Raw genomic sequence first — 26,414 nt, 5'->3', positions numbered from 1 at the left:
ATGGTATAAAAAGTTATGTGGTAAACATGAGCCACAAATTTTGGAATGAACTAAAGGATAGATAACTTGAGGAAAAGAAGAAAAACTTTCAAGTCCAAAAGACACAATTAAGTCAGAAAACAGAGATTGCCTCTTAAGTATGGGTAATTTCCACCTCATGACACATGGCAAGGTCAGGCAGGAATGAAAGGGGGCTCAGAGATTGAGCTAGGACCCAGTGCTTGCTCTTCATCATACATGATCAGAATGTCAGAGGGTGGGATTAGATGGAGTGGGCTTATAATAATGGTACTAGGAAACCTAGCTATAAAGGAATCATTTTTCTTCTGATGATTTTAATATTGATGAGAGACATAGGGCATGATAGAGATTCCAACATTAGTTGATCTATGAGAAAGAGGAAACTATGATATAACTAAGGTGAACTTTGAACATTTTACACATAAGGAAGCAAACAAAGCTAGAAGTGGAGAGCATGTTTTATATTGTTTCTTGTTTGCCAAAGACCAATAGTCTTGGAAGTCGCATGTGGTCAATTTCCAGCTGTATTAATTCCCATTATGTGTTTGGATGATTGTTTACATGATCTGAGGATGAACAAGGGTCAGCTGTATCTAGTGGACTACACAGTCAAGATTATGGCTGATTGTTCTTTGAGCTATGTGTAGTGTCTTTGGGATACCATGTATAAGACAGGAGAGGTTAAAAAAACATTCACTTACTTTAAAAAGGTTGACTAGTTGGGGACCAGCTTAACTTTAAAGACAGAGGGGGCTGGCAAGGATGGTTCAGAAGTTAAGAGTACTGACTGCTCTTCCAGAGGTCCTGAATTAAATTCCAAGCAGCCACACAGTGGCCCATAACCAACTATAATGAGATCTGGTGCCCTCTTCTGGCATGCGGGCATATATTCAGGCAGAACACTATACATTTTTTAAAAAAGCCAGAGGAACAGGGAGTTTTCTGTACAATTGTGTCCCTTAGAAATGTCAGAAGCATTAGTCATAAAGTCTCAACAATATGGCTACCTATGATCAAGGATAACACCAATAGATATACTGATATGGAGGAGCCAAAGGCCACAAGACCTCAATCCTAGACAAAGAACTACAGGCAACTAAGGAATGATGAGAGTGGGAGAAATAGACTTCCCCATGGAAGAGCGCACAAATGGTTATCCAGTACCAAATGGTCCACCATTTGTATTGGCTGAAAAAATATGTGTATCGTAACGTTGACTGTAACATATACTGTAGCATATAAGAGACTAAGCAGGCTGTATTTATATATTGTAATCTATCTCTATCATCTATCTATCTATCTATCTATCTATCTATCTATCTATCTATCTATCTATCTATCATCTATTTATCGATCATTTATCTACCTATAATTTATCTACTTATCATCTATCTTCTACTGTCATCTGTCTATCTATTTATCTCTATCTATCTATCTATCTGTCTATCTATCTATCTATCTACCTCCCTATCATCTACCTATCAATATTGGTAGTAACATAAAAAAGACACCATGAATTTGAAAGAGAGTAAGGGGATTGGGGAATTAGAGTGTTTGGAGAAGTGAAGTAGGACGAAAGAAGTAATTATATTATAACCTCAAAAATAAAATAAAAGTGAAAAATAAATTAGAATAAAGTTGAAAAATACCTTTAATGGCACATTGGGCTATTTTGAATGTCTTTGATATGTGACAAAGGTATTATCTTCTTGTCTTGATCTTATTCTGAACCATTTTGTATTTGCTTCAGGTGTTTTTCAGCTCTTATTCCCCTGAACACTTGCATTCACCTTGAAAATGAATGCATGGCCCAAATGTAAAACCCCAAAATATATACTTAAGTGACAAATGTTTCCAGCTTCTCCTGAGCTATACCTGATAATGATATCATTGTGGCTTTTGCCTTTATAAGTGCTGCAACCCTGAGCTTTAGTACTAATAGTATTCCTGTAGCATTAACCTACTCTTGGTTGCTGGCTTTAAATAAATGACTCTAATTTGGCTTTATATGTGTTGAGGTCTGTAACCTCCTCACCTGGACTGTAACAATTATATTGAACAAATATCATATAGAGGCTAAATCATAACTTGCCTAAACAATGTTATAAAATATGTAACCCATCCTTTCCATGCAATTGTGACAGCAGCTAAATGTTTGGGTCATAATTTATCTCGGCATTTCAAACGGAAAACTATTACTTTTTAATCAATGAGAACATTCCTCAATGCTTGAAAGAAAAAGAAAAACAAATCCTTGACAATTGTGAAATGTTGAATAGTTGCTCAGACCTTCTCAGTTTTTGTCACTTATTTTATAATATTACTGTCAGGTGAGCAGTAATAGTTATCTTTACAAATAGTGCCAGGGTTTTGCTTGAGGCAACGAATAGCTGAGGAGGAAGCTAGAAGCTCAGTATTTTGTTGTTTTTTTTTTTTCCTACAAGCACAGGAACCCGATGAGTGTTCCTCATTTATTCCGATCTTGTAAATCCCTCTAAGGGTTCTAAAAGTGATAAAAGGAACGAAATGCATTTCGTGAGAAAACAAAAACCTTCAGCTTTTTGTTTTCCTTCTACATTATTCATCAAACACAATTTTTGAGTACTTTGAGTTACATACTAGTTGTGGATACATTTTTTTACTATTCATTTTCTAGTACCTTTCCTCTGTCTTGTTGGGGTTGGTCTCAAGCACTTTGTATTCAGATCCTGAGTTCTAGGCCCCAAGATCAGGTTGCAGTCGGGACATTGGCTTTGTGTGACCAATGTGATGTAAAGAATGCTCCCCAATGATCTGTGATTGGTCAATAAAAGGCTAGAGCCTGTGACGAGGCAGGGGCGAAAGGAAGGCAGAACTTGAGATCCAGTAGGAAGTCTCAGGTAGGACCACAAGGAGAAGGAAAAAGGTAGAGGAAGAAGGAGGTCCCCATGAGGCAGGATGGACTATGAAACCATGGCCAAAAGCAGCTCACACTGAGGATGCACATGAATTAGAGCAAGACTCAGCTGACAAGAAATGGGCCATTTATCTGGTTATCAATAACCCAGCTGGGTTATAACAGCTCAGAACCTGCACAACCGAGTGCTGACAGCTTGTTAAAAACGCCAGGTTTCTGTGTCTTTTATTTGGGAGTTATACGGGCTACAATGGGGCAGAGGAGCCCCCCTAAACATACTACAATATTTTTCCCATCTCCAATCTAATAATCTAGGACGATCATGGTGTCAATGTCTCTGACATGGAAACACTTGGCTTGTACTTACCAGTGAGTTAGCAATGAAGTGTCATTGTTTACTATAATATATACATGATGACTAGGCAACAGAATTCAAGGCTCAGATCCTGTCCTTGGTGTCTGACGGCTTTGGCTGGACACTAAATAAGCACACAAGCAGCCCTTTCTCACGAGACTCGTCTTCATCATCAGTGGTCTCTTTTATGATTGTATTACAAGGTATATCGTCTACGTTATATTAATCATTAGCAGAAAAACATGAAAGACAGGCTGAGTTACTGAGGCCAGAAGCAAAGCTAGGGGTGTGTGGAGGGAAAGGTGTTATTGGTGCAAGAGAGATTGACAAAGTGTTAACTCTTCGAATGGGGGGGGGTCTGTTTGACTAGTGTGACATTGGTGAGTTCCACAGAACCAAAGCAAATATTAATCAGAAGCTAGCCATTGGTTTCCTTTTGGAAATACTGTATTTAAATTAAAAGGGATGCAGCCTAATGTCTGTGCAGGAAAGGGGCAATCCACCTATAATTGTAATGTGAGAGGTTGGAGAGATGAATCCCCAGCTCCTTATTCAGTTTTGCTTCATTGTAACTTGCTGCCAGACATACTACGAATCTACTTGCTTTTCTGTGATCATCTCTACGGCTGTAATGTAGGCTGTATGAGATTTACTGTCCTGTGCTTTTTTGCTACAGCAGCTTAAAAACAACAATATTTGGCTTGTGGACACTCAATTCATATTTACTGGGTAGATTGTATATAGTTTAGGCTTCAAAGCAAAATTAGGCAGTTGATCAGTTCATGGAAGGTGATAGCAAAATTTCAAGCCTTATGTCACTGAGTGAGGTTATCTTTTCCTGTATTAGGCTTTGAATAATAATAAAAGAACATTGTTTGGATACAAACAAAATAAACCTTTTGAGTTCTGTCAGGAAGACATCACCACTTCATCTTCTTTGGCTAAGAGGCATGGGAGAAAGGATGTTGGGCCATGCTTTAGTTTAGCGTGTCAAGGGTGAGAGGATCATTTGCTGTTAGATGCTGCCCCAGTATTTCATATATTGATGATTTGTGGGAAAACATTATTCTTACTGAATGTTCACAGGACTTTAAGGGTAGACACAGAACTGGATGGAAAATTCCAAAATAAAATTTGTACTCATTTAACCTGTTGTGTTGGATGTATTTGTGTTTAGTTTGTAGACAACTTTTTCAATAGATTTATTTAGATTTATTATGACATACAAATGGACAAAACTACACATAATTAATATATACAAGTCAATGAATGTGGTCATTCACACACTCATGAATCCTTCACGACAGGAGAGACACCAGACATATCTGTCCTTTCCAAAGACCTTCTAGGAATGCAACTTTTATTTCAAGTTCTGTGATGCTTCTTGGGACCTTAGTTTTCTTATCTGCAATGAGGGTGTGTTTGTATATACTAACATAAGAGGGCAGAGTAGATGAAATTATTCTTAATCAGAAAAGTAGCATATCTATTTAATAACCGTGATTTAATAACATTAGTAATAACAGAATTGAAAGACTATCCAGGAAGAGAAAAATGCTTCTTGAATAAACACTCTTTGCTGAAATCTATTCCCTGTGGTGAGCCCTCATTTTCTTTAAATTAAATCATGAATACTTAGTCCAGCAAACTGCCTTTTAAATACATTGTTGTCAGTGAGGTAGTGTAACATAAAATTGTACCTTTGTTATTAGTGACAAAACCACTAATCAACATATTACTTTCTGGAGACAGAGCTGGAGAGGACCATGAAAGGCAGCATACTGAAAGTGAAGCCTACATATTTAGGACACACTGAAAGGCATTAAAGCATATGTGTAGGCCTATGAAACAGAGCGTCTATCCATCATCTCTGCAGGTATGAATTTCAAGGGTACTTACAACCAGGTGCGCGAAAGGAATTTACAGCACAATTAACCACAGGCCAAATTCAGAATAGGTCTTTCTATCACTCAAATCTTACTTGGTGGCAGCAATTCAAACTGAGTGTGTGAACTTGGGCTAAAATCTCTGAATAAATTTTGAACTCTCCCTTTCTTCCTCCACCCCACCTCTCTCTCTCTCTCTCTCTCTCTCTCTCTCTCTCTCTCTCTCTCTCTCTCTCTCACACACACACACAATCTCTTTTAAATTCTGATTAGAAAAGTACAGTTCCTATAGCGACACATGATCTTATTGTCTGAAGGGTCACTGAAGTGTTATGCTAAGAAAAGCTTCCAACCAGCAAAGCACACGTTGAATGGAATGAGATTCATTAACTGGCAGCAGATGTCTTACTTCCTGACTTCTTCTCAGGGTCTTGAAGTCTTATTTTACATGTCCTTCTTAGTTGCATCAGATTCTGATGTTTTTAAATGGTAAGCCATTGTCACAGTCTAATAAATGAAAATGAAAAACAAGAACAACAACACTATCATAATAATAAAATGGGTATTTTGCTGGAAGTTGTTCAGAAACAGGTGGAAGCTTCTGTTTCTAAATATCTCAGAAGAATCAAATACAACGTGCACATGCTTAACTGCTTTCCTTCTTTTTTCTATTTCTGCTAATTCTCAGGAAGAGAAGGAATGTAGATAACAATTTAAGAAAATATAATGGGGGGTTGGGGATTTAGCTCAGTGGTAGGCCCTGGGTTCGGTCCCCAGCTCCAAAAAAAAAAAAAAAAAAAAAAAAAAAAAAGAAAAAAGAAAAAAGAAAAAAGAAAAATATAATGGTTTTCTTCCGAGACTGCAAGCTCAAATGTTTGTATCTTTGGTATCTTTGGATGAATAAAGGCACCAGTTGGAATGTCACAGGGAGCTGAGGGGTGACCTAAATCAGGGGCCCTGGAAGGTAAGGTCAGTGCAGAGTGTGTATAGTTGTTTACACTATGGCTTCTCTGGCTAATCATGTTTCCTTGGAGGTTTAGTTTTTTCCCTTCCTTCCTTCCTTTCTTCCTTCCTTTCTTTCTATTCTTCCTTCCTTCCCTTCCCCTTCCTTCCTTCCTTCCTTCCTTCCTTCCTTCCTTTCTTTCTTTCTTTCTTTCTTTCTTTCTTTCTTTCTTTCTTTCTTTCTTTCTTTCTAAATGTAACTAAATCGTTCTTTGGAGAACTTCATACATAAGTACTAGCTTTAGACCATTTTGACCCTCCTCTCCCACCATGGACACCCATTCATATTCATGGATTCTTCTTTTAAAATTATTACAGTACACACATACACACACACACACACACACACACACGTTGAGATTTCATGGATGCAGATACCACGCTATATTCAGAAGACACTCTTGTAGCAGACACCCTATGCCTCTGCCTTTCCAACCCTCTTCAGTAATGTCCCCTGAGTCTTAGGTGTGGAAATTCCGTTGTGAAAGTGTCAACTGGGGCTGGTTACTCTGCAGTTGGCTCTCTGCATTTAGACTAGTTGCGACTTTCTGTAACTGTTCCTAAGTGCTACAAAGAGTGGCTTCTTTGCTGAAGGATGACAGCTACACATATCTGTGGCTTAAGAATAAATACTTAGAATGCAGTTGGGGATGATTTGGAAAAGTGGCATTCCTCTGGGTGCCACTCTAGGACCCATGACCATACCATGCATGTGCAGTTGGCTAGGTTTACAGAACAAAGCATGAATTCTCTCTTATTAAGTAGGCTTTAAGTCCACATAGATGGCTCTTGATTATTCCTGAGACAGTACTATTGGCACCTTTGGGGAACAGCTAAACAATTTTAGCCTTGAAGAACTGAGAGCATCAGATATCCCGTCTGTGTAATATGTTGAAAACACACCATGGATAGGTGTTGACTACCATCTTCGCTTTTTAACGTAAAATACTTATACAAGGGGAGTGATTGACATTATCCCTTAAATGGGTATTTACACATTTCCTGATGAACTCCAAGTCATTCAGGCCAGATGAATCTATGGAGACAAGGCTAAAAGAAGCAAGCTCTGAGGTTAAATTTACTAGAGTTTTATATAGAACGACTTAACCGTGGATTTCATCAGCAGAGGCTTTGGGGAACAGAGGTGGGTCTGTGGAGGCTCTTCTAATGCCTACTTGGTCAAAACTGCATTTTTATAATAAGAAATAGTTATTAACAAATAGGTAACAAATAGCTTGTGCTACACACTGCAGCAAGATCTATTAGAAGGCAACCATAGATACAGAATTTTTATATTTTGAATACTTTTAGAAATCACCTTGTACATTATCAAGGACTAGAGGAGTCTGGGGCCATCCTATTTTAGTAATGGCCTGTGAATCTGTGGAAACAATGGGCAAGAACAGAGGCTGTGAGGACCAAGCATCTGGGATTGTGTAAGAGGTCGAATGGCAGAGGATAGAGGGCTCTGTGAGAAGAGCTTACCAGTCCCTCTGAGGTTTGGTGAGGGCTTCAAGGATACAACAGGTGAGGGAAGAGGACCACAGAGTCAGCACTTGACAACAGTGACTTCGCTGTGTCTTATTAGGGAGCTTGGAAAGATAGGGAGCAGGCGCAGTGACATGCCACTGTCCTAAGCATGAAGCATTGTCTTATAGCAGCTCATTCAGGTGTGCTGAGTTTGCCTTTGCAGCTGGGGTTAGTGATTCTCTTCTCTGATGGGCAAGCACCCACGATTAGAAATGGGTCAGCCACATTGTCCCTGACTCAGGCATGGATGCTACAAATCCAAGCATGAAGAAAGTACGTGTGAGCATGGGGGTTCAGTATGCTTGCAAGAGCATCCCTGCCTTTGCCCTCCCTGGAGGCAGAAGATGAGAAAGGCGGTGTAAACCAAGAGAGATAATCAGTGCAACAGAGCTGTAAAGCAAGTGTGAAGGAGCTCTTCTTCAGGACGGAGACAGGAGAGTGAGGAGAAACACAAGTTACAGTAGGTGAGAGTCTCAGTATGTGGTCTCAGTGATGGTCCCTTCCGCAGTAATGAAGGTGCCCTAAGTGCAGCCTGCACTTAAAAAATGAAATTGTTTGGGTGGGCAGAGGGGTGAGGTTCCTCAGGCACCTGCATAAGAGGAAGTGAAGAAACTATGGTGTCAGCAAATGATGAATCCAGTTATTTTTGCTACTTTTTATCAGTGTGGAGAAGCACACAGACTATGTTGCTGTGATAAGCCGGTTCTATCTTCCATGGTCGCCATCTGGATTGACTGTATCCTGGAGTCTGTTTTGTTCACCCTTGTTAGAATTGCTTTCAATTATAGATGACATGCCTTTTAGAAAGAAATTGAAGGGAGCAGTTATTGCAAGTAACAGACGAGTTAGTTAGACATGATTTGGCATATCTTCTCAGCTGACATCGGGATATATTTAGAATGCACCACTCATTTAAATGCAGCAGTTTTAATTAGGATGGTGGGCACATTAATGTATGTATATTTAGAGAAAATGATGTAAATATGCATGCTATAATCACCCATTAGAGAAATGCTCCTCTCCTTGTGCCTCATAATGTTTGTGTAATTATATTATCTTGCAAGGTCTAGAAAGGAAGATCACAGAAACTTCTGAGCCTAAACTGACAATCTTATTAGGACAGTAGTAGCAGTTTCAGGAAAGAGAACAGACAATGGTGATTGCAACATTCTTACGGGCATCTGAGCGCATAGAAAGCAGTTTACCTATTTCAGGCTTACTGAAAACACATAAAACTATCAACATCTGGTTATGATGGACCTTCAGCCAACATGGACCTGAAATTTAGTTAAAGTAGTTCTCTGCTAAAAGACGTATCTATTTTTTATTCAATTGTATTCAATTGTATATGTCGCTGTGATTTATCCTTCTAATTTCAGCTGGAGAATCACTTCCCTGGGGGAATAGTGCTCCTGTCTTCCAAAGCACATGAGAGTCTCTTGAAGGTATTCCATGGTACTCAGCTTTCCTTTCCTTGGTGTGCCTCATGCCTTCTCTCCTCTTTTCTCCTGGTAATTGTATGATGGACTGCAGGGATCATGAAGGTAGAGGTGTGGGCACAGACTGGCTGTTTAAAGTATGGGCTGCTAATAGTGTTCATAGTCCTATGATTCTGCCAATTCCATATTTGTGGGATTGGTTTGCACACTAATGGCAATGATGGGAACAATAAAGGAGCAAATCCATAATTTAGTTATTTTTAGATGTAAGTTATTATTATGCAGTGATGTTATTAAGCAAATTTACTGAAAGATGAACTCCCCCTTCTCTCTGTCTCTGTTTCTGTCTCTGTTTCTGTCTCTCTGTCTCTGTCTTTCTCTCTCTCTGTCTCTGTCTCTCTCTCACATACACACACACACACACAAACACACACACCACATATTCCACATTCATAGACATAAAATGGGTTGAAAATACTAAGGAAAAAGATATCTGTGTTGAACGTGTGGAGACATCTTTTTGGTGTCGATATTTCCTAAAAATACAATGTAACAATTATATGCCACTTACACTGTTGGGCATTATAATGATGATTTAAAATATGCTAGAGTTGTGCGCAAGTGCCACATCATATTACGTGAGAGATTTGAGCATCTACAGATCCCTGGAGGATCCTGAAGCCAGTCTCCCCTGTATACAGAAAGGTGATTGCTTATAGCATTCTGGAACCTGAGGCCTGACCAGTCTCAGTGGGAAAATGGAGTAAGGAACAATGTAGAACCCAGACAAGGGGAGGCTTGGCAGGTTTGGACCCCACTGAAGTACTGTTCTTACTCGTTTTAACTCAGTGATGTTGGAGTAAGGGTATGTACCTACTTGTGCCATTCCTCAGCAGCCCCACTCCCAGGAATTCTTTCAATATCAACTTCATTACTTATAAGCAGCAATCCATATCCAATTTTCTTTTTCTGTCAGGATTGCTCATGTATAGACTAGACTCCTTTGTTAGAAACATTTATAATTAATCCTTACAAACAAACAAATGCAAATGTCACGTGGCCTGCCCCAACCCAACCTTGTTGGTTTGAAGCCTTGGGTACCACCTATTTTACGTATATAAAATTTTAATTTTACTTCCCACTGAATTGAAATTCCTACTACAGACCTAACCTAATTTCCAGTTGATAATAGACATGGATTCCCAGAAGTGCTCTAAGCCTCTTGATAGTAACATCCTAATTTCCTTTCCTGGTAAACGTTTTAAATAAGATTTTTGCGCCAAAGGAAATTAACCTTTAAATTAATCGCAATTATAAAATGCCATCGCTGATTTTTGTCTTCAGCCTAATTACTTTCTATTATTTAAACAAACTGTACCTCTCATGAGCTTCAAGTTTGTTTCTCTTTCACTTCCTTCCACACAAAACCAACCTCTTACAGCAAAGGCCACCTAGAGCACTAAATGTCCCTGGGGATCCAGGCTCACTTAGTGACAAAGCTCTCTTTCAGGGCCCACAAGCAAGGTGTCGTTTCTCTGTTGTTTTCATTCCATGTATCTCTTAGTGGGTCCTCAGAGACGCAGTGTATTTCAGTCCTTCTGTTGAGATGGAGATGGCTAAGCTCATCCAACTTCCAAAACAGGCACAACTGGATGCGATGCTGCGGCCATCAGCCAACATCATCCATCAAAAGATTAGCTGTCAAGATCATCTTCTCTGCACGTCTATGGTCTAGAGGGCTTTCCCTCCAGTTAGCCATTCGTCTTGCTGCTATTTGCTCTTTTGAATTGGGACTAAGGTATCCAAGCAGTTTTATTTTATGAGCATGTATACAAAAATTCTGGAGGCAAAAAGGTCTATTTTTTCTGCAACTTGACTCCTCTGTTTCCTGTGCCATTGTTTAGGTGTGGTAATAGGTATAGAGCATTTATCACAAGTGGAGTATTGTCCACATTATTGGCAGGCCCACAATGAGCAAACAGAAGATTTTTTTCCCTTCATATTATTTTTGTTAACGACACTGCTCTTCTCTCTCCATTCATATGTCCTGGCACTCTTCTCTGTTGAGGTTGATTAAAACAACTGCCCTATTCTTTGTCTCTACTAGTTAATTTAAGTTCCTGGTGCCAGCAATATTTTCTGCAGGCAATACTTCTTTTGTATGCCTAGGATAAAAATCTCCTCTGCCTATCTGAATGCTGTGGCCTTTATATTGATTCTGTAGAAGCCAAGGCTTCACGGAGAATGAATCATTTCTTTCCCATCATATTTCTGACTCGGAGAGATTAGATTTACATAAGGCAAATACACCACGGGTATCTGTGTGTGTTTGTATGAATAAGAAGCCATTCAGCATAACAGAGTAGATAATGTGAGAAAGGGGAGAAAACAAGAAATGATTGTCAAAGAATCAGCTTCTACTTTTATTTTGAAAATTTAAAGTCAGAAACAGAGGTGGTGAGTTTTCCTTAAGTGACCACAGGAGGAGCAATGAGAGGCAGAGATGAGACCTGGGCCAGCTGACTTTGGAGGAAGTGTAAAGAGGCATGCATTACTGCTCTTGCCACCTCGGCTGTCACTGAGGTCTCAAGTGACACATAGGTGGCATAGTGTTTTCATCTGTCCCTCCCCCACACACAGGTCACATGCTCAATCTTTTATTTTCACATATGGCAAAACCCGTCCACTTGCTTTGAAAACGACAAAGGTGCCTAATTTTATTTAGTGTCTCAACTGCTTAGAATCAACTGAGGTCTAAGGCAATGCCACCTATCTGTGTTGTCTGCCAAATTTCCAAACAATTTTGGAAAGCCAATTGGTTAACTCCTTATCTCTCAAAAATGTACTGAGTCTTCCTCCACTGTGGGAGTGGGGGGGTTGGAGGGGCTATTTTAGGCGCTAGGATACTCTGGGAATGGGATATGTTTGGGTCCTGACAGCATCCCCAACACTCTTTCATCCAGAGTCAGCTTTAATACTCTAGATTATGGCAACTCAATGATTTAGTCTTTAGAAGATTATAAAATTTAGGTGTTGAAATAGAGCAACCAACATAGTTTTTCTTATTTCAAAACTTAAAGAAACTGTCATGTTAAGTGGTGGCGGCACACGCCTTTAATTGTAGCACTTGGGAAGCAGAGGCAGACAGATCTCTGAATTTGTAGCTAGCCTGGTCTACACAGCAAGTTTGGGACAGCCAGGGTTACATAGAGAGACCCTGTATCCATCCACCCCTTCCTGTAAAGAAAAGAAATCTTAGGCAAAATGAAAGAACCTGAAATAAAATACAAAGTTTCTGTGCTTTGGGAGAAGAAGGAAGGGATATCTTTCACAGTGATCCCACTACGGTTCTGCAAAACATAACTAAATGTTAATGACATCCAATGTCTGGACCTTTCCCATTTAATAATATGTGATATTATTCAGAGTTAAGGAAAAATGATGAACATTGGTCTGATTGGAAATTGACAAATAAAGATAAGGTTATTTCACTTGGTAATCTGTCAACTCTTTAAGATTGTTACTGTTATAAAGAGATGGTCAAATTATATAAACTATTCATTTTTCATTTGATTGTTTGAGTATGATTATCGGTAAATAAGACAGGCTATTTTTCTTTCCCCTCACCTGCCAATCAGACACATAAATACACTACTTTTTCCTGAACTGCTTGTTACCACTTCTGAGGTTATATCTGAGGAGGATTTAAAATAACAAGAAACCTCAGGTTACCAAGCACAGTGTATAGCATGATCTGAACAACCATGTTTGCAGCACGGTGGATGACTGACCGGAAGAAGGGAAGGAAGGAAGAAAGGGTGGAAAGGAGACAAGAACAGATGGGAGGGAGGACAGTTGATAAAAGGAAGGTCAGGAAGAAAAGCAGGAACCATGATATACCAACACATCACCCGAAGATCAGGACTCACTTGTAGTCAGTTTGACTTTCTCTCCTTTTACTATTTTAGCTGTAGTTTTCTGTGCTTTCTGTATAAATCTCTATTCATTTACAAGCAAAATTAGGCTTGATGTTTTAAGGGCAGGGTACATGTACATCCCCTGCATAGTAAGTGCCTATGTTCAAGGGGTTCCCTTTGAGCCTAATGACCCTGGCCATCTGGAGACATGCTCAAAACACACAGAAGGTAGTTTGATAAATAGCAGAGGCCAGCAGGCTTTAGAAGAAAAATCAAACAAAAGTAAATTATTATCCTGAAAGCAGTGAGTACATTTCTGTGGCTCTCTTTTTTAAAAGAAAGATTCTATAAATTGACCGAGACTTTCGTCCCTAGGCCCCTTTACTTGAGAGAATTTAGGATAGGTTTTTATTCATTTGCGTTTAGTTGGTGGGCATTTGTATGTGTCTAACTCCAAACTTAAATAGCTAGAGTTCATTTTCCAATATTGCTTTCAGAATAAGTCCCTTAGGTTACGACAGTTCACGGCTTTCCCTCAGGTGATTTGCATGTTGAATAACACTTGGAAATGCATTGCATCTCTATTAGGTAAGGTAGCCATAGTCAGCTTTCAGTAGTTGAGGGGATTCCAGGACCTTCCTGTGAATTCACAATGCACAAATGCCCAGGCACCCTAAAGAAAATGACACAGAACTTATATATAACCTACACACACCCTGCAGTGTACACAGAATCATCTCTGTAGTACAGCATTGGATTGTAGTATCCAGTGCAGTGAAAATGTTCTGTACAATAAACAGCCGCTACATTATACTATTTGGAAATTTTGACAGGGACAACACCACATCTGGACATATTTTGTGCAAGTGTACTCTTCCCTCTCCCCAAATATTTTCTATCTGCCATTTTGTATCTACAAGTAAAAGAACCCATAGATATGGAAAATGTACTTAGAAAAAGGTACATAAAAATGGATGCATTTGCAAGGGACCAACATTTAGTTGTACTTTGTTCTGATAAAATTACTTTTAAAAAGGAAACTAATGAAAATGGAGAAGTAATGTGCTGAAAGACTTTTCCCCTCTTACAGATTATGAGTATTTTCTGTAAAGAGTTTTTAATAGCAGGTAACACATGAAGGTAAATTCTTAACTTTGTCACTGAAGTGACAAAGTGTCACTGCTGTGCAGCTGAGGGTGTGGGGGCTTCTAAGCCAGAGGAAAGTGCCATGTATATGGTAAAAAGGATGAAGACCAGTGACCTCAGACCTCAGACACTTTAATTTCTTTTATAGAAGACTGTAAACAAGAACAAATATGGGGTAGGAGGTGGATGGAGGAGACTTGGAACCTAAGGCTCAGCGTGGTCAGAGACAGGGGAGCTCTGCATAAAGAGTAGTGAGGATGCCCACTCTCCAGTCTGCTCTCTTAAGGCAGGACAAGCACATCCAAGTGTGTTCTGAGCGTCACTGCTCAAATGGGCCCTGGGTTTAAGGTAAAACTGTTGAGACACGGAGTTTATGCTTTGGTTTTAGTTTTTCCTGGTGTGGAACTTTCCATCTAAAAGCAGATGATGTCACAGTTGAAAGTGCCTGGATTTCTTGCCTGAGGTTAGGGAAGATGCTGCCAGGCTGGGAAGTATTACTACCCCAAAACTCTATCCGAGGCCACCTCTCCTGTGCCCTCCATAAATACACTCGAGCATCTAAGAAACATATTGTGTGTGTTTGTGCCTGTACATGCCTGCTTCTGTGTGTACATACGTGCTGTGTTTGTGTATATATGTGTTTGGTTATAGCCTGATTTGTGCTCCTTCATTTTACAGATAGAAGGCTTAAATTTGAGTTAGGGCCTTTAAAGAGTCAATTAAAGTTACATATGGACATCAGAACAGGGCTGCAGTCCAACCGGCTTCAAATTATTAAGAATATCTTAGAAAGGGATGGAAAAAAGGGTACACACGGATTTTGAATAGGTACAATATATAAGGCAGGGAGAGGTCTCAGGACAATCTAACATCTCCATCTTGAGTTTCAGTCTTCGGAACTTGGAAGGAATGAGTTTCTGTTGTTTAAGGTGTTGTTGTTGTGGTGTTTTATCATGGCAGCGCTACTCTACTGATTCATAGGAAACAAAACATCCTCAGCCTGCTACCAAATGTCATGTTGCAGTGTGAACAGCAGGTGGCAGTGGTGTGCTGTGATTTCATGCAGTCAGCTCATTGGCTAGGTTGAGGGTCTGGTTTAGACTATGGAGTTCAAGCTTTTCGCTGCAAAGAGAGGTTGTATTAATGGATCCGTTGTAAGGGTAGCCATGAAGCTCTGTAGGATCAGTGCTCACCTAGCACACACAAGTCTCTGAGCTCAACTCTCAGCGTTGCAAAAACATGGCACGCCTGTAATCCCAGGAGGAATCAAATCAGAAGTTTAAAGTCATCTTGGCTACATCGTATGAGGCTAGTCTGAAATATTTATTCTTCCTCTCAATTTCCCTTCCCCAGGCCCGTGTTATGTAGTCTAGTAGCCTCTATTTCAATAACGATTTCTTACTATTTCCAGGAGTCTAACTTGTGTCCTCGCTCATGGCTCACGGTTCCTTGGAAGTTGATGCCTCTTCCTGCAGAGAGAATCTCTTGGTGTACTGTCAGTAAAAGGCTCAGGGCCTATTAGCTGAGGCAGGAAATAGTGGGTGGGAGTTCTGGTAGGGAGATAGGAGCTCTGGGATATAGTCAGGTACGGGAAGAGCTTCAAACTCTGAGGAAAGAGATGCATGAAACTGAGGAAAGGTAACCAGCAATGTGGCATTCATATATTAGAATAAATGGGTTAATTAAGCTATGAGCTATTTGGGGAATGAATCAACAGTTATAGCCTAGGCATTCATTCATATGTCATTAAATCTCAGTGTCGTTATTTTGAGATGTGGGCGGAACATCCTGAGGATACATGTTCCTTCTGACTTTTGCTGGGTACTGTGAAGTCTGAGCACAGAGTTTTTCACTTTCAGATCAGCCTCAAGCTTACTTTATTCATCCGGTAGTCATAATCTTGTCCTCATCTCTACAGTGTGTTCTCGCCACAAGTTTCAGACCCTAAACTGTCCTCTAGGGATGGAGACAGCTAATTCGACAAGCAAGTAGCTTTAAAAAGATACGACGGCACCTCTGGATTGGCAAGAACCCCCTTTTGTTGTTTTTGTTGTCTTTCTTAAAAATAAGGGTCAAATAATTTTCTTTATAAATTCCCCAAGTTGGACAAACATTTCAACTCCTCTTTACATGAGATTTTTAGAAGTCAGATTTCTGATCAGTGTCTTTAGATAAGCACATCAAAAGAGACTAAGACAACAGTCATGTGTGAGAAATGACATCTGTTTGTTCTGTAAGGACCCCTAATTGTTGATGGAAATGACCACAGATAAACAAATTACAAGTCACCAATAGTCACTGTACGCAAGCAGCCCTGACCTGTAGGCTATGTGCTTGGCTTGCCCCCATCTAATCTCAGTGCCAATGGCTTAAAAAAGCCAGAAAAAAGAAGTTCTCAGATCACCATGAAAAAACTTGTTTAGGAATTAGTTTCTTATCCTCTGGATTAATGAATGGGGAAGGTAACGAAATAGAAAAAAAGGCATTACTTTTAAAAGTTTTGTGGAAGCATTTGATTAGATATTGTGGCATAAGATTCATCTATCTAAAAGGTATTAGAGATTTCTGTTCTTCATGGATTTGCATGATGTTGGTAAAACTTACTTAGGACAGAATTCTCTAAGACACATCCCTATAATTTGTATTTTCTGACATATTGGAAGGAGGGAACTGAGAGGCAAAGGGGATGGGGGCGGGAGTCAGGAACATGATCTAGAATTAGGTAGAGGAAAAGGACTGAAGCCCTGAGGGCCAGCAGAAAGAATAGAAACAGGCAACCTCCGGAGGTAGGAGGATGGGAGGACCCTCCAGAATGTACCAAATACCTGGGAGCAAGAAATTCTCAGGACTGGAAGAGAGGGACACTGGACAAAATGGCCTACAGTGGGAAGGAGGAACTTGTAAAGCCCACCTCGAGCAGAAAGACAGGGCATCAAGTGAGGGATAGGGTTACTATACCACAGTCAAAACTATGACCCATAATTCTTCCTGTCTGAAAGAACCGTAGGGATGGAAATGGAGAAGAGCCTGAGGAAAAGAAGGTCCAGCAATAGTCCGAAGTGGGATACAGTTCAAGGGGAGGCCCCAAGGCCTGACGCTATTACTGACGCTATGGAGTTCTCACAAAAAGGGACCTCCAAAAGACCCAACAAGCAGCTGAAAGAGTCAGATATAGATATTCGTACCCAACCTATGGACAGAAGCTGGTGACCTTTGTGGTTGAATTAGGGAAAAGCTGAGAGACGCTGAGGAGAGCAACCCTGTAGGAGGACTAGCAGTCTCAATTAACCTGAATCCCCAAGATCTCCCAGACACTGAATCACCAACCAGGCAGCATACTCCAGCTGAGATGAGGCCCCTACCCCATATACAGCAGAGGACTCCTAGGTCTGGACTCAGTCAGAGAAGATGCACTTAACCCTCAAGAGACTGGAGGTCCCAGAGTTTTAGAAGTCTGGTGGGGTGGGTAGGGTAGGGACATCCTCATGGAGACATGGGAGTTGGGGTCTGAGAGGAGGTACAGGATGTCAAACAGTCGGAGGATGGACCAGGAGGGGAATACAATCTGGAGTGTAAAAATAAATAAATAAATAAATAAATAAATAAATAAATAAATAAATAAATAAATAAATAAATTTAATGAAAGGATTCTATACCAATTCTTGGACCTTGTATTATTTATATTTTAGCTTCCATAAACTAAAGTTTTAATATCCATAAAATGTCACTAGCTGTTCTTAAGTTTCCTAGGCTCATTTTAAAACACCTTTGGATTTTAGATGTTTCTGAAACATTGCTTTCACAGTGACTGTAAACATGGATTTCACAGGGGCACTGCTTTCTACAAATTACATTTATTTAATTTACCTGTGTCTGGAGGTCAGAGAACGACTTGTGAGGTTTGTTCTCTTCTTCTAAACCACATGAATCTTAGGGCTCATACTCAGAAGATCTGACTTTATCCACTGAGCTATCTGTTGGGTTAAGAATGGCTTCTGCTTGCTTATCTATTTATTTATTTAAATGCATAAGGGTGTTTTCTCCCTTTTTTACATGCTGCATTCATGCAGTGCCAGATGAAGCCAGGATAGGGAGTAAAATTCTTTGGAAGTAGAGTTCTTGACAGTTTTTGGCAGCAGTGTGTTTGCTAAGAATCAAATACAGGTGCTGTGTAAGGGCAGCAAGTACTCTTAACCACTGATCAGTCTCCTTAACTCATAGGCATACTACCTTAACCACTGAGCTGTCTACTTACTTCATAGGCATACTTACCTTAACCACTGAGCTGTCTACTTAACTCATACGCATACTTACCTTAACCACTGAGCTGTCTACTTAACTCATACGCATACTTACCTTAACCACTGAGCTATCTACTTAGCTCATAGGCACACTACCTTAACCACTGAACTGTCTACTTAATTCATAGGCCAACTACCTTAACCACTGAGCTGTCTACTTAGTTCATAGGCACACTACTTTAACCACTAAGCTGCCTACTTAATTCATAGGCATACTACCTTAACCTCTTAGCTGTCTCCTTACCTCATAGGTACACTATGTTTTAGAGAAGCCAGTCAATCCTACATTTGCTTATCTTGCCTCAGCACCTGCTCACTGTGGTTCAACATTGTTACTCTTTGTCTCAAGACCACCCTTTTTATTTCCCTCATGGAATAGTGCAGGACGATGCTCTCCTTTCCTCTGGGAACTGGGAGTATAGAGAAACTGGTTTTCTCTCTGTGATCTATATGGTCAGCTCTGCTTACCTAGTACTATACAAATAAAACTTGATTAGGAAAAATTGAACACATTTTTTTTTATTAGACCACTCTCAGAATGTGAGTGTACAAATAAGCATTCTGATTTGTCAGTGTTAAATTTATTTGTTTTTAGCCTTGTTAAACGAGGATGAGTATTTTGTAAAAGTGTTATTCTCGATAGAAGTTGACTACATAGACTGTAAGGTCCATACATTTAAAACCTTACCATCTTTTATCTGCCCCAATCTCTGGTCAGGCTTTTGTGCATATGATAAACACTTGCTCCATATCTTCTCTTACATCTCAACTAACCTGTTCACACTCAGGTAATTATCGTGTCCCTACTCTCCTTCCCTTAAGAAGCACTGCTGCGTACTCGTTTACTTATGACTGACATCTAGGAATCCATCTGGTTCCTTTCCCCTTATCATGGTACCCAATCACACCCTGCCCCACTACTCAAAATATTTTAGCATGGGTCATATCATATCATATCATGCTATTTCTTAATGTACCACATCATACCATTCCATACCATATCGTGCCATATCACATCGTATCTTAACATGTCATATCAGATCATGTCATCTCAGGTCATGCCATACCTGTTGTGGTTATATCAATTGATTTCCACTAGGTATTCAATTGTTGGTAGAGTTTTAAGAACTATTGACAATTATTGATTGTCAAGATTTTTAGTCCTCGATGAAACTAATTAGCAGTACACGATAACTGAACTGTGACGAAGGAAAATATTTATATTAACTGCTTTTAGAATTCACTTCTGTCTCTAATCTCTCATTTTATTCTCCACTAGAATTGTAAGAAGAGTTTTTTTTGAAATACCTTTCAATGAAAGAGGAAAAGCTGTTTTCAAATTGAATGCTCCTCTGTTTCTTTAATATGCTGATTCTTTTGTGAGGACTGGCTTAGCCTGATGGGCACTAAGGCTAATTACCTATTCTGATGGGGTCTTGAAGGGTGTTGTCTCTGAGACAAGAGAGCTAGGAAGGAAGCATTGAGGAAGCTTTGAACTTGAAAGATGCGGAGTAGAGCTTTAATACTTACAGCTGTCCTCTTCTTCAGTTATGCATCTCACAACATAACAGGCGTAGATGAAGCCCGCCAGCTGAAACAAAACAGACAAGCTTTAGAAATTACACAAAGGTGAAAGAGTCTGACCTCCCTGGGGGAGCAGTATTTCAAAGACATCACTGAATCTTGACTCTTTTGTGGATGTTTGACTCCAGTGGCATTCATCTACGCAGGAGATAAATATATTGCTTTATTTCTTCTCTGGCATTCAGGTGTATGATTTGCTAATTGCTAGGTAAATATAAAACAATTATTTCAGGTCTTTGCAGACTGGAAAAGAAGTATAGTTCATGAAGACATTGAGTTCATGAATGGACTCAGTACTTTTTATTTTATTTTATTTTTCTGTTTTTTTTGGGGGGGTGCTGAATTTCTCTGTGTAGCCATGGCTATTCTGGGCTATGTATACCAGATTGGTCTTGAAGTCAGGGCCTATGTTTCTAAAACTGAATTCCTCTCAACTATCAACAGAGTCCAAGGAGTTTCCATTGTGTTGTACAGTCTCCTTGAAAGTAGGAGAAAGTCTTATTGAAACATGTAGCCGGAACCAGGGTATTCTGAGCATCATGACAGAGACGCAGATGCAGAGATGGTCATTTGGGAGTAAGACTGATTGTCAGAACACTCTGAGTTTGGGTTCGCACTTGACCTACCAAATCATCTGAAATGTACCACAGAAAAATTCCTGTGGCCATCAAAGCCCTTGTTCATTGAAATGTGAATTATAAAGAACTGCAAAGTCATTTAACATCTAAGCCTCAAGGTTGAATGGATTTGTGTACTTTTATAACAAGAATATTTAATTAAATGAGAGCTCTGATAGGAGGTGGCGATGTAATTTACTGAGCAGTGTCTCATAGCAAAAGCAATCCAAGTTTGTTGAATTCTGTGTTTTGTTATTACACAAAACAATGAGTTTCATTGTGAGATTTTTCATACATATTAATCCTTGCTCCCTGTTCTTTTATATACTTCTAATGCCCACCATCATTACACTTCATTTCTCTCACTGTTTCTTTCTCCCGTCTGATTTCTTGTCACATGTATGACACACACACACATACACACACATATATAATCCTGTAATTACATATGCAATAGTAATTTCAGACTTTTTATTCAAGTAAGAGAAAATATTTCATCTTTCTTTCACTTATTTTCCTTCCCTCTTCGTAAACCTGTCCCTTTCCTCTCATTATGCCCTTTCTACTCTCATGTCCTATGCATGTTTATGCATGTTCATGTTGGGGAGCTCTTTTCAGGACTCCTGACATCCTTTAGTTTGGTCAGTGGTCCATTTTATTTTTTTGCGAGCTGGTTAAGAATCCTACTTTGACAAATACTCTTTATTTCAAAGTTTTTAAATTGTCTTCAAAGTATTTTGTTTGAGGTACCTGATTTTTTTTCCCTCTTTCTTTGCTTTGAAAGCATTTTGCTTTGGTTGGATGTGTTTGCTTGCTTTCCGATCCCTAAAGACATTTTGGTCCTTATTTTGTTTGCTTTTGCAACATTGGTGGTATTTTGGGTTTTGTTTTGTTTGTCTTGGTTTTCCTTGCCTTTGACATGTTCTGATTTATTGTCACTTTAGTCCTTGTCTCCTGTCATTCCTCCTTAAATTCACCATTCTGCGTTTTTCTACTGTATGTTCTGTAGCTTGCTGAGCCTTCAGTCTAGGGATTTTATGAATACCTGATGATAAAGACTCCAAAGGAAGCACTTGTTACCTCCCTCAACTGAAAAGATGTGGGACTGTCAAGGGGAACATCCCATGTTGTGCAAAGTTCTGATAGGAAAACCCAACAAACATACTCTGTATTTGGGTCAAAAGGAACTTTATCAGGTTTCTTGGAAGACACAAATGAGGGATTGGTCACTCAGTGTCTTGAGCCCTACACATATGCACAGATGTGCAAAGTGACCCCAATACCTAGTTGGAGAAGTGGGTCTCGGAGTAAGAGCTGAGAATATCAATTTTAAAAGCAGCACATGAAACTGACCCAAAACCCATATTTCTTAGCACAGACAGGCAACTTTTCAGAAGAAAAGGAAGAATACGTGGTTCAAGGTTTCCAAAAAGGGAGGAAATATTTAGAGATCAGTCACCATAAGGTATTTTCACGGGCTTATGAGTGATAATTATTGATTTGAAAGTATATGGAAACATGAGAGCGTCCAGAGACTTAAACATTTACTACCTCCAAACTGGCTTATTTTGTGTCTGTAACAAAGTCCAAGGCAATGAAGTTCTTATGTTTTCCCCTTTAGAGAGACAAACTATAAGCAGGCAGCCTGCTTTATTTAAAGTGTAAAATATCTGTTACCAAATAGAAAAACCTAAGCAAATTATAATGCATTAATTATATAAAATATCACAGGGCCCATTTTTCAAAAAATGTATTTTAGCTAATGAAAATATAGTTATTTCACTCTCCCCCTTCATTCATACTCCCCCATGTCCCCTCTTTCAACGATTCTTAGTCTTTTATTACTTAGTTATTTTATTACATAGTTATTAGTGTAAATGTATTATTGTATATGTGTGTATATGTATAAAATAATCCTTATATAAATACAACTTGATGTGTCTATTTAGTGTTTCTTGTAAATGTATGCTTTTAAGGAGGACCACTTGGTTATCCAAAATTATTATTATTATTATTATTATTATCATCATCATCATCATTTATTAATTACGATTATTATTTTTTGCTGCAGTGTCTAAACTTTGTTGTCAAATTGACTCATTTGGGAAGAGAAAACCTCATTTGTAGAAACGCCTCTATCAGATTGTCCTGTGGGCATTTTCTTAACTGCTGATTGATGTAGGAGGGCCCACTGTGGGCGGTCCATACTCAAGTGGGACTGGATGTATGAGAAAGTTAGCTAAATGGGAGCCTAGAAGTAAGCCAGTAAGCGGCAATTCTAAATGATTTTTCTTCAGTTTCTGCTTGAATTCCTGCTCTGACTTCCCTCGTAATGAGTTACTAACCTTGAAGTATAAGCCAAATAAACCATTTTCCTTCCCAACTTCAGGCTATTTATCACATTAACAGACAACAAACTGGAGCAAAATTTGTAAAACTAATGATAATAAAGTGTTAGTCAATTGAACATTTATATGGGATTATATTAACCCTTTCTAAATCTTTTATGTGCCAGGAGCCATGAGAATGATCTGTTCTCTGAATAGTTTGTGTCATGCGCACATTATCCTTGGGACTTGGGTCTGGCGCTGGCTAGTTAATGATCTGTGAAGTTGAGCAAATCCTTTAAGTACTGCCTGTAGCTCTCTGCTTTCCCCTCCACATTATGTTCCTACTATATGTTACTAAGGTTTACTGACTTATCAATGGTTTAATTATTTTTCTAAATGATTTATTTATTTATGTATATGAGTACACTGTCACTGTCTTCAGACACACCAGAAGAGGGCATCAGATCCCACTACAGTTAGTTGTGAGCCACCGTGTGGTTGTTGGGAGTTGAACTCAGGACCTCTGGAAGAGCAGTTCAGTGCTCTTAACCACTGAGCCATCTCTCCACTCCAATGGTTTAATTCTTATTTTATGCTGTAAGCACTTGTTGAATTATTTGTAAAACATTTTTCCCCTCAGTTACAAACTTTCCTTTTGATTCTTCCTTATCATTTCATTACTTTGAAATGAAAATCTAGGCAACAAATATTGATAAATACTGAGATCCAGGGCCATTGAGTTTAAACTCATTAACGTATCACTGGTAGATTCTCAATTATTAGGTTTACTCTCCCTGAATACAGCTAAGGACCTACCTACAACCTGCTTATCAGAGAGACTATAATTGTATCCAGCAGCATTCTCTTACTACTAGGGGAGTCCCTTTGATCCAAAAGTAAATCCTATTGCATTCTATTAAAAAGCCTGTTGATTAACAGAAGTTTAGCTTTTAAATTGGTCACCTCTAAATACAAATGCAATTGTGTTTTTCCCCTAACTTATCAGATTCAGAAATGTTGATATCTTCCAATTTCCCTACACCAATGTATTTCTAATTTCATTCTAACTTCCCAATAGCAACTTATAAAATTTTACCAGTAGTAAAAATTTAAAATCAGGTTATTTCTAATAATCCCCAGTGTTTCTAATTCTGGGTATCATCTCTTAAATGCTACCTAAACCACCATGGAGACTAACAGTGCTACCAACTGATATTATGACTGGCAGTTTTACACTGTGGAAGCTGAGCACATTTAAACAGTACCATTCTAGAACTAAGACAGCCAATCACTGAGACAATAAAAATTTTCTTCAGACATTGCCATATGTCCCTTTTCAAGGACAACAGTGCCCTTGGTTATAGCCACTCTTTTTGATATAGTCCCATTGCCATCTTGTAGAATTTGTAATTTCAAATAGATTTGAAAAGTAGCCAGGACAAAGGGATAAAATTGTATAAGTGACAAGTGGTACAGATGCAATCATTAATTCATTAATTAATCTGCAACTACCCTTGGAGCAACATTACATGTATGTTTCCAGAAGACAAGTAATTAATGTTGCTTCTACAGAGTGAGATCCTCAAGGAGGAAAGTGATGTGTATGCTCAAGCAAAGTCTGTAGATTTTTTATGATGGATATTTACGAACTTTATACCAGAGCAATAGATCAAAACTGTATACGCAGGCTGGGGTCTAATCAGCAGGGTTTCAGTGTGTATCCAATTGCTCTTGTTATACACATGTAATGGGTTCCCTTGGAAAAGCATAAAATTCTTGACAAAAATCCCTCCTGAACTGATGCCCAGCCTCTTAGCTACACCACTACCATGCTTACTTAGAACTCTGTCCCATGGAAAGCTATTAGTAGCTGCAAGACAAATAGTATTTCTGTCTCTACTGTCCCTTAACACATTTCTCACTGTGCCAATGGAGAGTGCTAATCCTGAATACTCTTCTTTCCTTACCGATCTCAGCCTTTCATCCAATGTAATCTACTCATCTTTTACGAGTACATCAGTGTATCAATTCCCTTAAGAAATTGCAGGCCATTCCCAGAGTAGGCTGTAGGCTGGCATGCTTGGGGGGACAAATCCCAAAGACGCAGAAGGGCTTTGAGAGAGAAGACAGTAAGGAAAAGGACATCAAGGCAACATTTTCTAAGAAGCATTCAGAAAAGAATTAGGAAGTAAATATTACCCTTAGAGAGGAGGAAGGGAGCCTAAGGCAGAGGTTTTCTGACCATTTGAAGAGAAGGAATTGGGCACACACTAGAAAGAGTAACTCATGTTATTTGTTACAGATATGAGTTGCTGTCATTAAAATGAAGTGGTTGGGGCTGGTGAGATGGCTCAGGAGTTAAGAGCACTGAATGCTCTTTGGTCATACTGTAGATAGTTACAGTTCCAATGGATTAGAACCCTCTTCTGGCTTCTAAGGAGTCTAGACATGCATGCGGCACATAGACATATATAAAAGCAAAACATCACATGCATGAAACAAAAGTAAACGAATCTCTAAAAGAGAAATGTCTTTTACTGTTTCTTCTTTTTATATAGATCAAGTAATAAAGGAAGATCCACATGGTATTGTACCAAAGGCAGGAAAAGCTACCCACTTAGGAAAAAAAATGAAGCATTTGTGTTGAAGGGCAGCTAAGTATAAACCATTTTATAGTTCATTCACCCTGTCATCTTCATGGATCCAATAGTATTTGTTCACTCCAAAATCACCCAGAGAGGTGTTACCCATCATCCTGACATCATTTACTGACAGGAAGGAAATGATATTTTTCCCCAGAACTAAATCAGATTAACATTCCATTTTGTGTCACAGACCAAGCTGTACTCAGATGTCCTAGATAGTCTCTTAGAAGCTAAGATATACAAGGGAAGGGAAACCTTTGGCAGCTACATAGAAATATTCAATTTTGATAACCATGCAACGACCTTGGTGTTCAAAATATTATAGTTTAAACATCTGTTTCTAGAAAGATGAATTTTTGGACAATTCTTTTCCTTAGCCTTTCTAAGCACAAGTAAAAGCATCAAGTTTGCAGTCAACATAAGAGCCTAAGAAGAAGAAAAAAGTCATTATTAATGAGGGACCTTGTTCTCTAAGGAGAGGGATACAAGGTGAATTTTTCCTCTCTGTCCCTTTCTTCCTCTTTCATTTCTTCCCTCCCTTATTTCCTTTCTCATTTGTTATCCCTCCTGTATTACTGAAATCTTTTATATACCAGATTCAGACTTGAGCAGCTCAGAGTCTAGCATTGTGTCCTAAGACTTTGGGGAAACCTACTCTCTTTAGCCCAAGGACTGGGAAAGTGGTAGGATTGCAGGAAACAGTCTAATGAACAATCACCTCTTCTTCAATACTACAGGAAAAACA

The 26,414-nt window shown here is 39.1% G+C and overlaps 1 protein-coding gene across 3 annotated transcripts in view; it reads right to left on the bottom strand.

The window, feature by feature from the left end:
* The window catches only part of Nkain2 (sodium/potassium transporting ATPase interacting 2), a 1,205,517-nt gene that overhangs the window by 16,027 nt on the left and 1,163,076 nt on the right, over nucleotides 1-26,414 (bottom strand). For all 3 annotated transcript variants that reach the window (NR_197310.1, NM_001432842.1, NM_001432843.1), the window contains 1 exon segment: nucleotides 20,024-20,084. Coding sequence is in view for 2 of the 3 variants with exons in the window: in NM_001432842.1 (NP_001419771.1) it covers nucleotides 20,024-20,084 (61 nt within the window). In the remaining variant the exon portion in view is untranslated.

Source organism: Rattus norvegicus, chromosome 1 (assembly GCF_021556685.1).
Source record: "Rattus norvegicus strain SHRSP/BbbUtx chromosome 1, alternate assembly SHRSP_T2T, whole genome shotgun sequence".
Taxonomy (NCBI): domain Eukaryota; kingdom Metazoa; phylum Chordata; class Mammalia; order Rodentia; family Muridae; genus Rattus; species Rattus norvegicus.
This window is presented reverse-complemented; position numbering and strand designations above follow the sequence as displayed.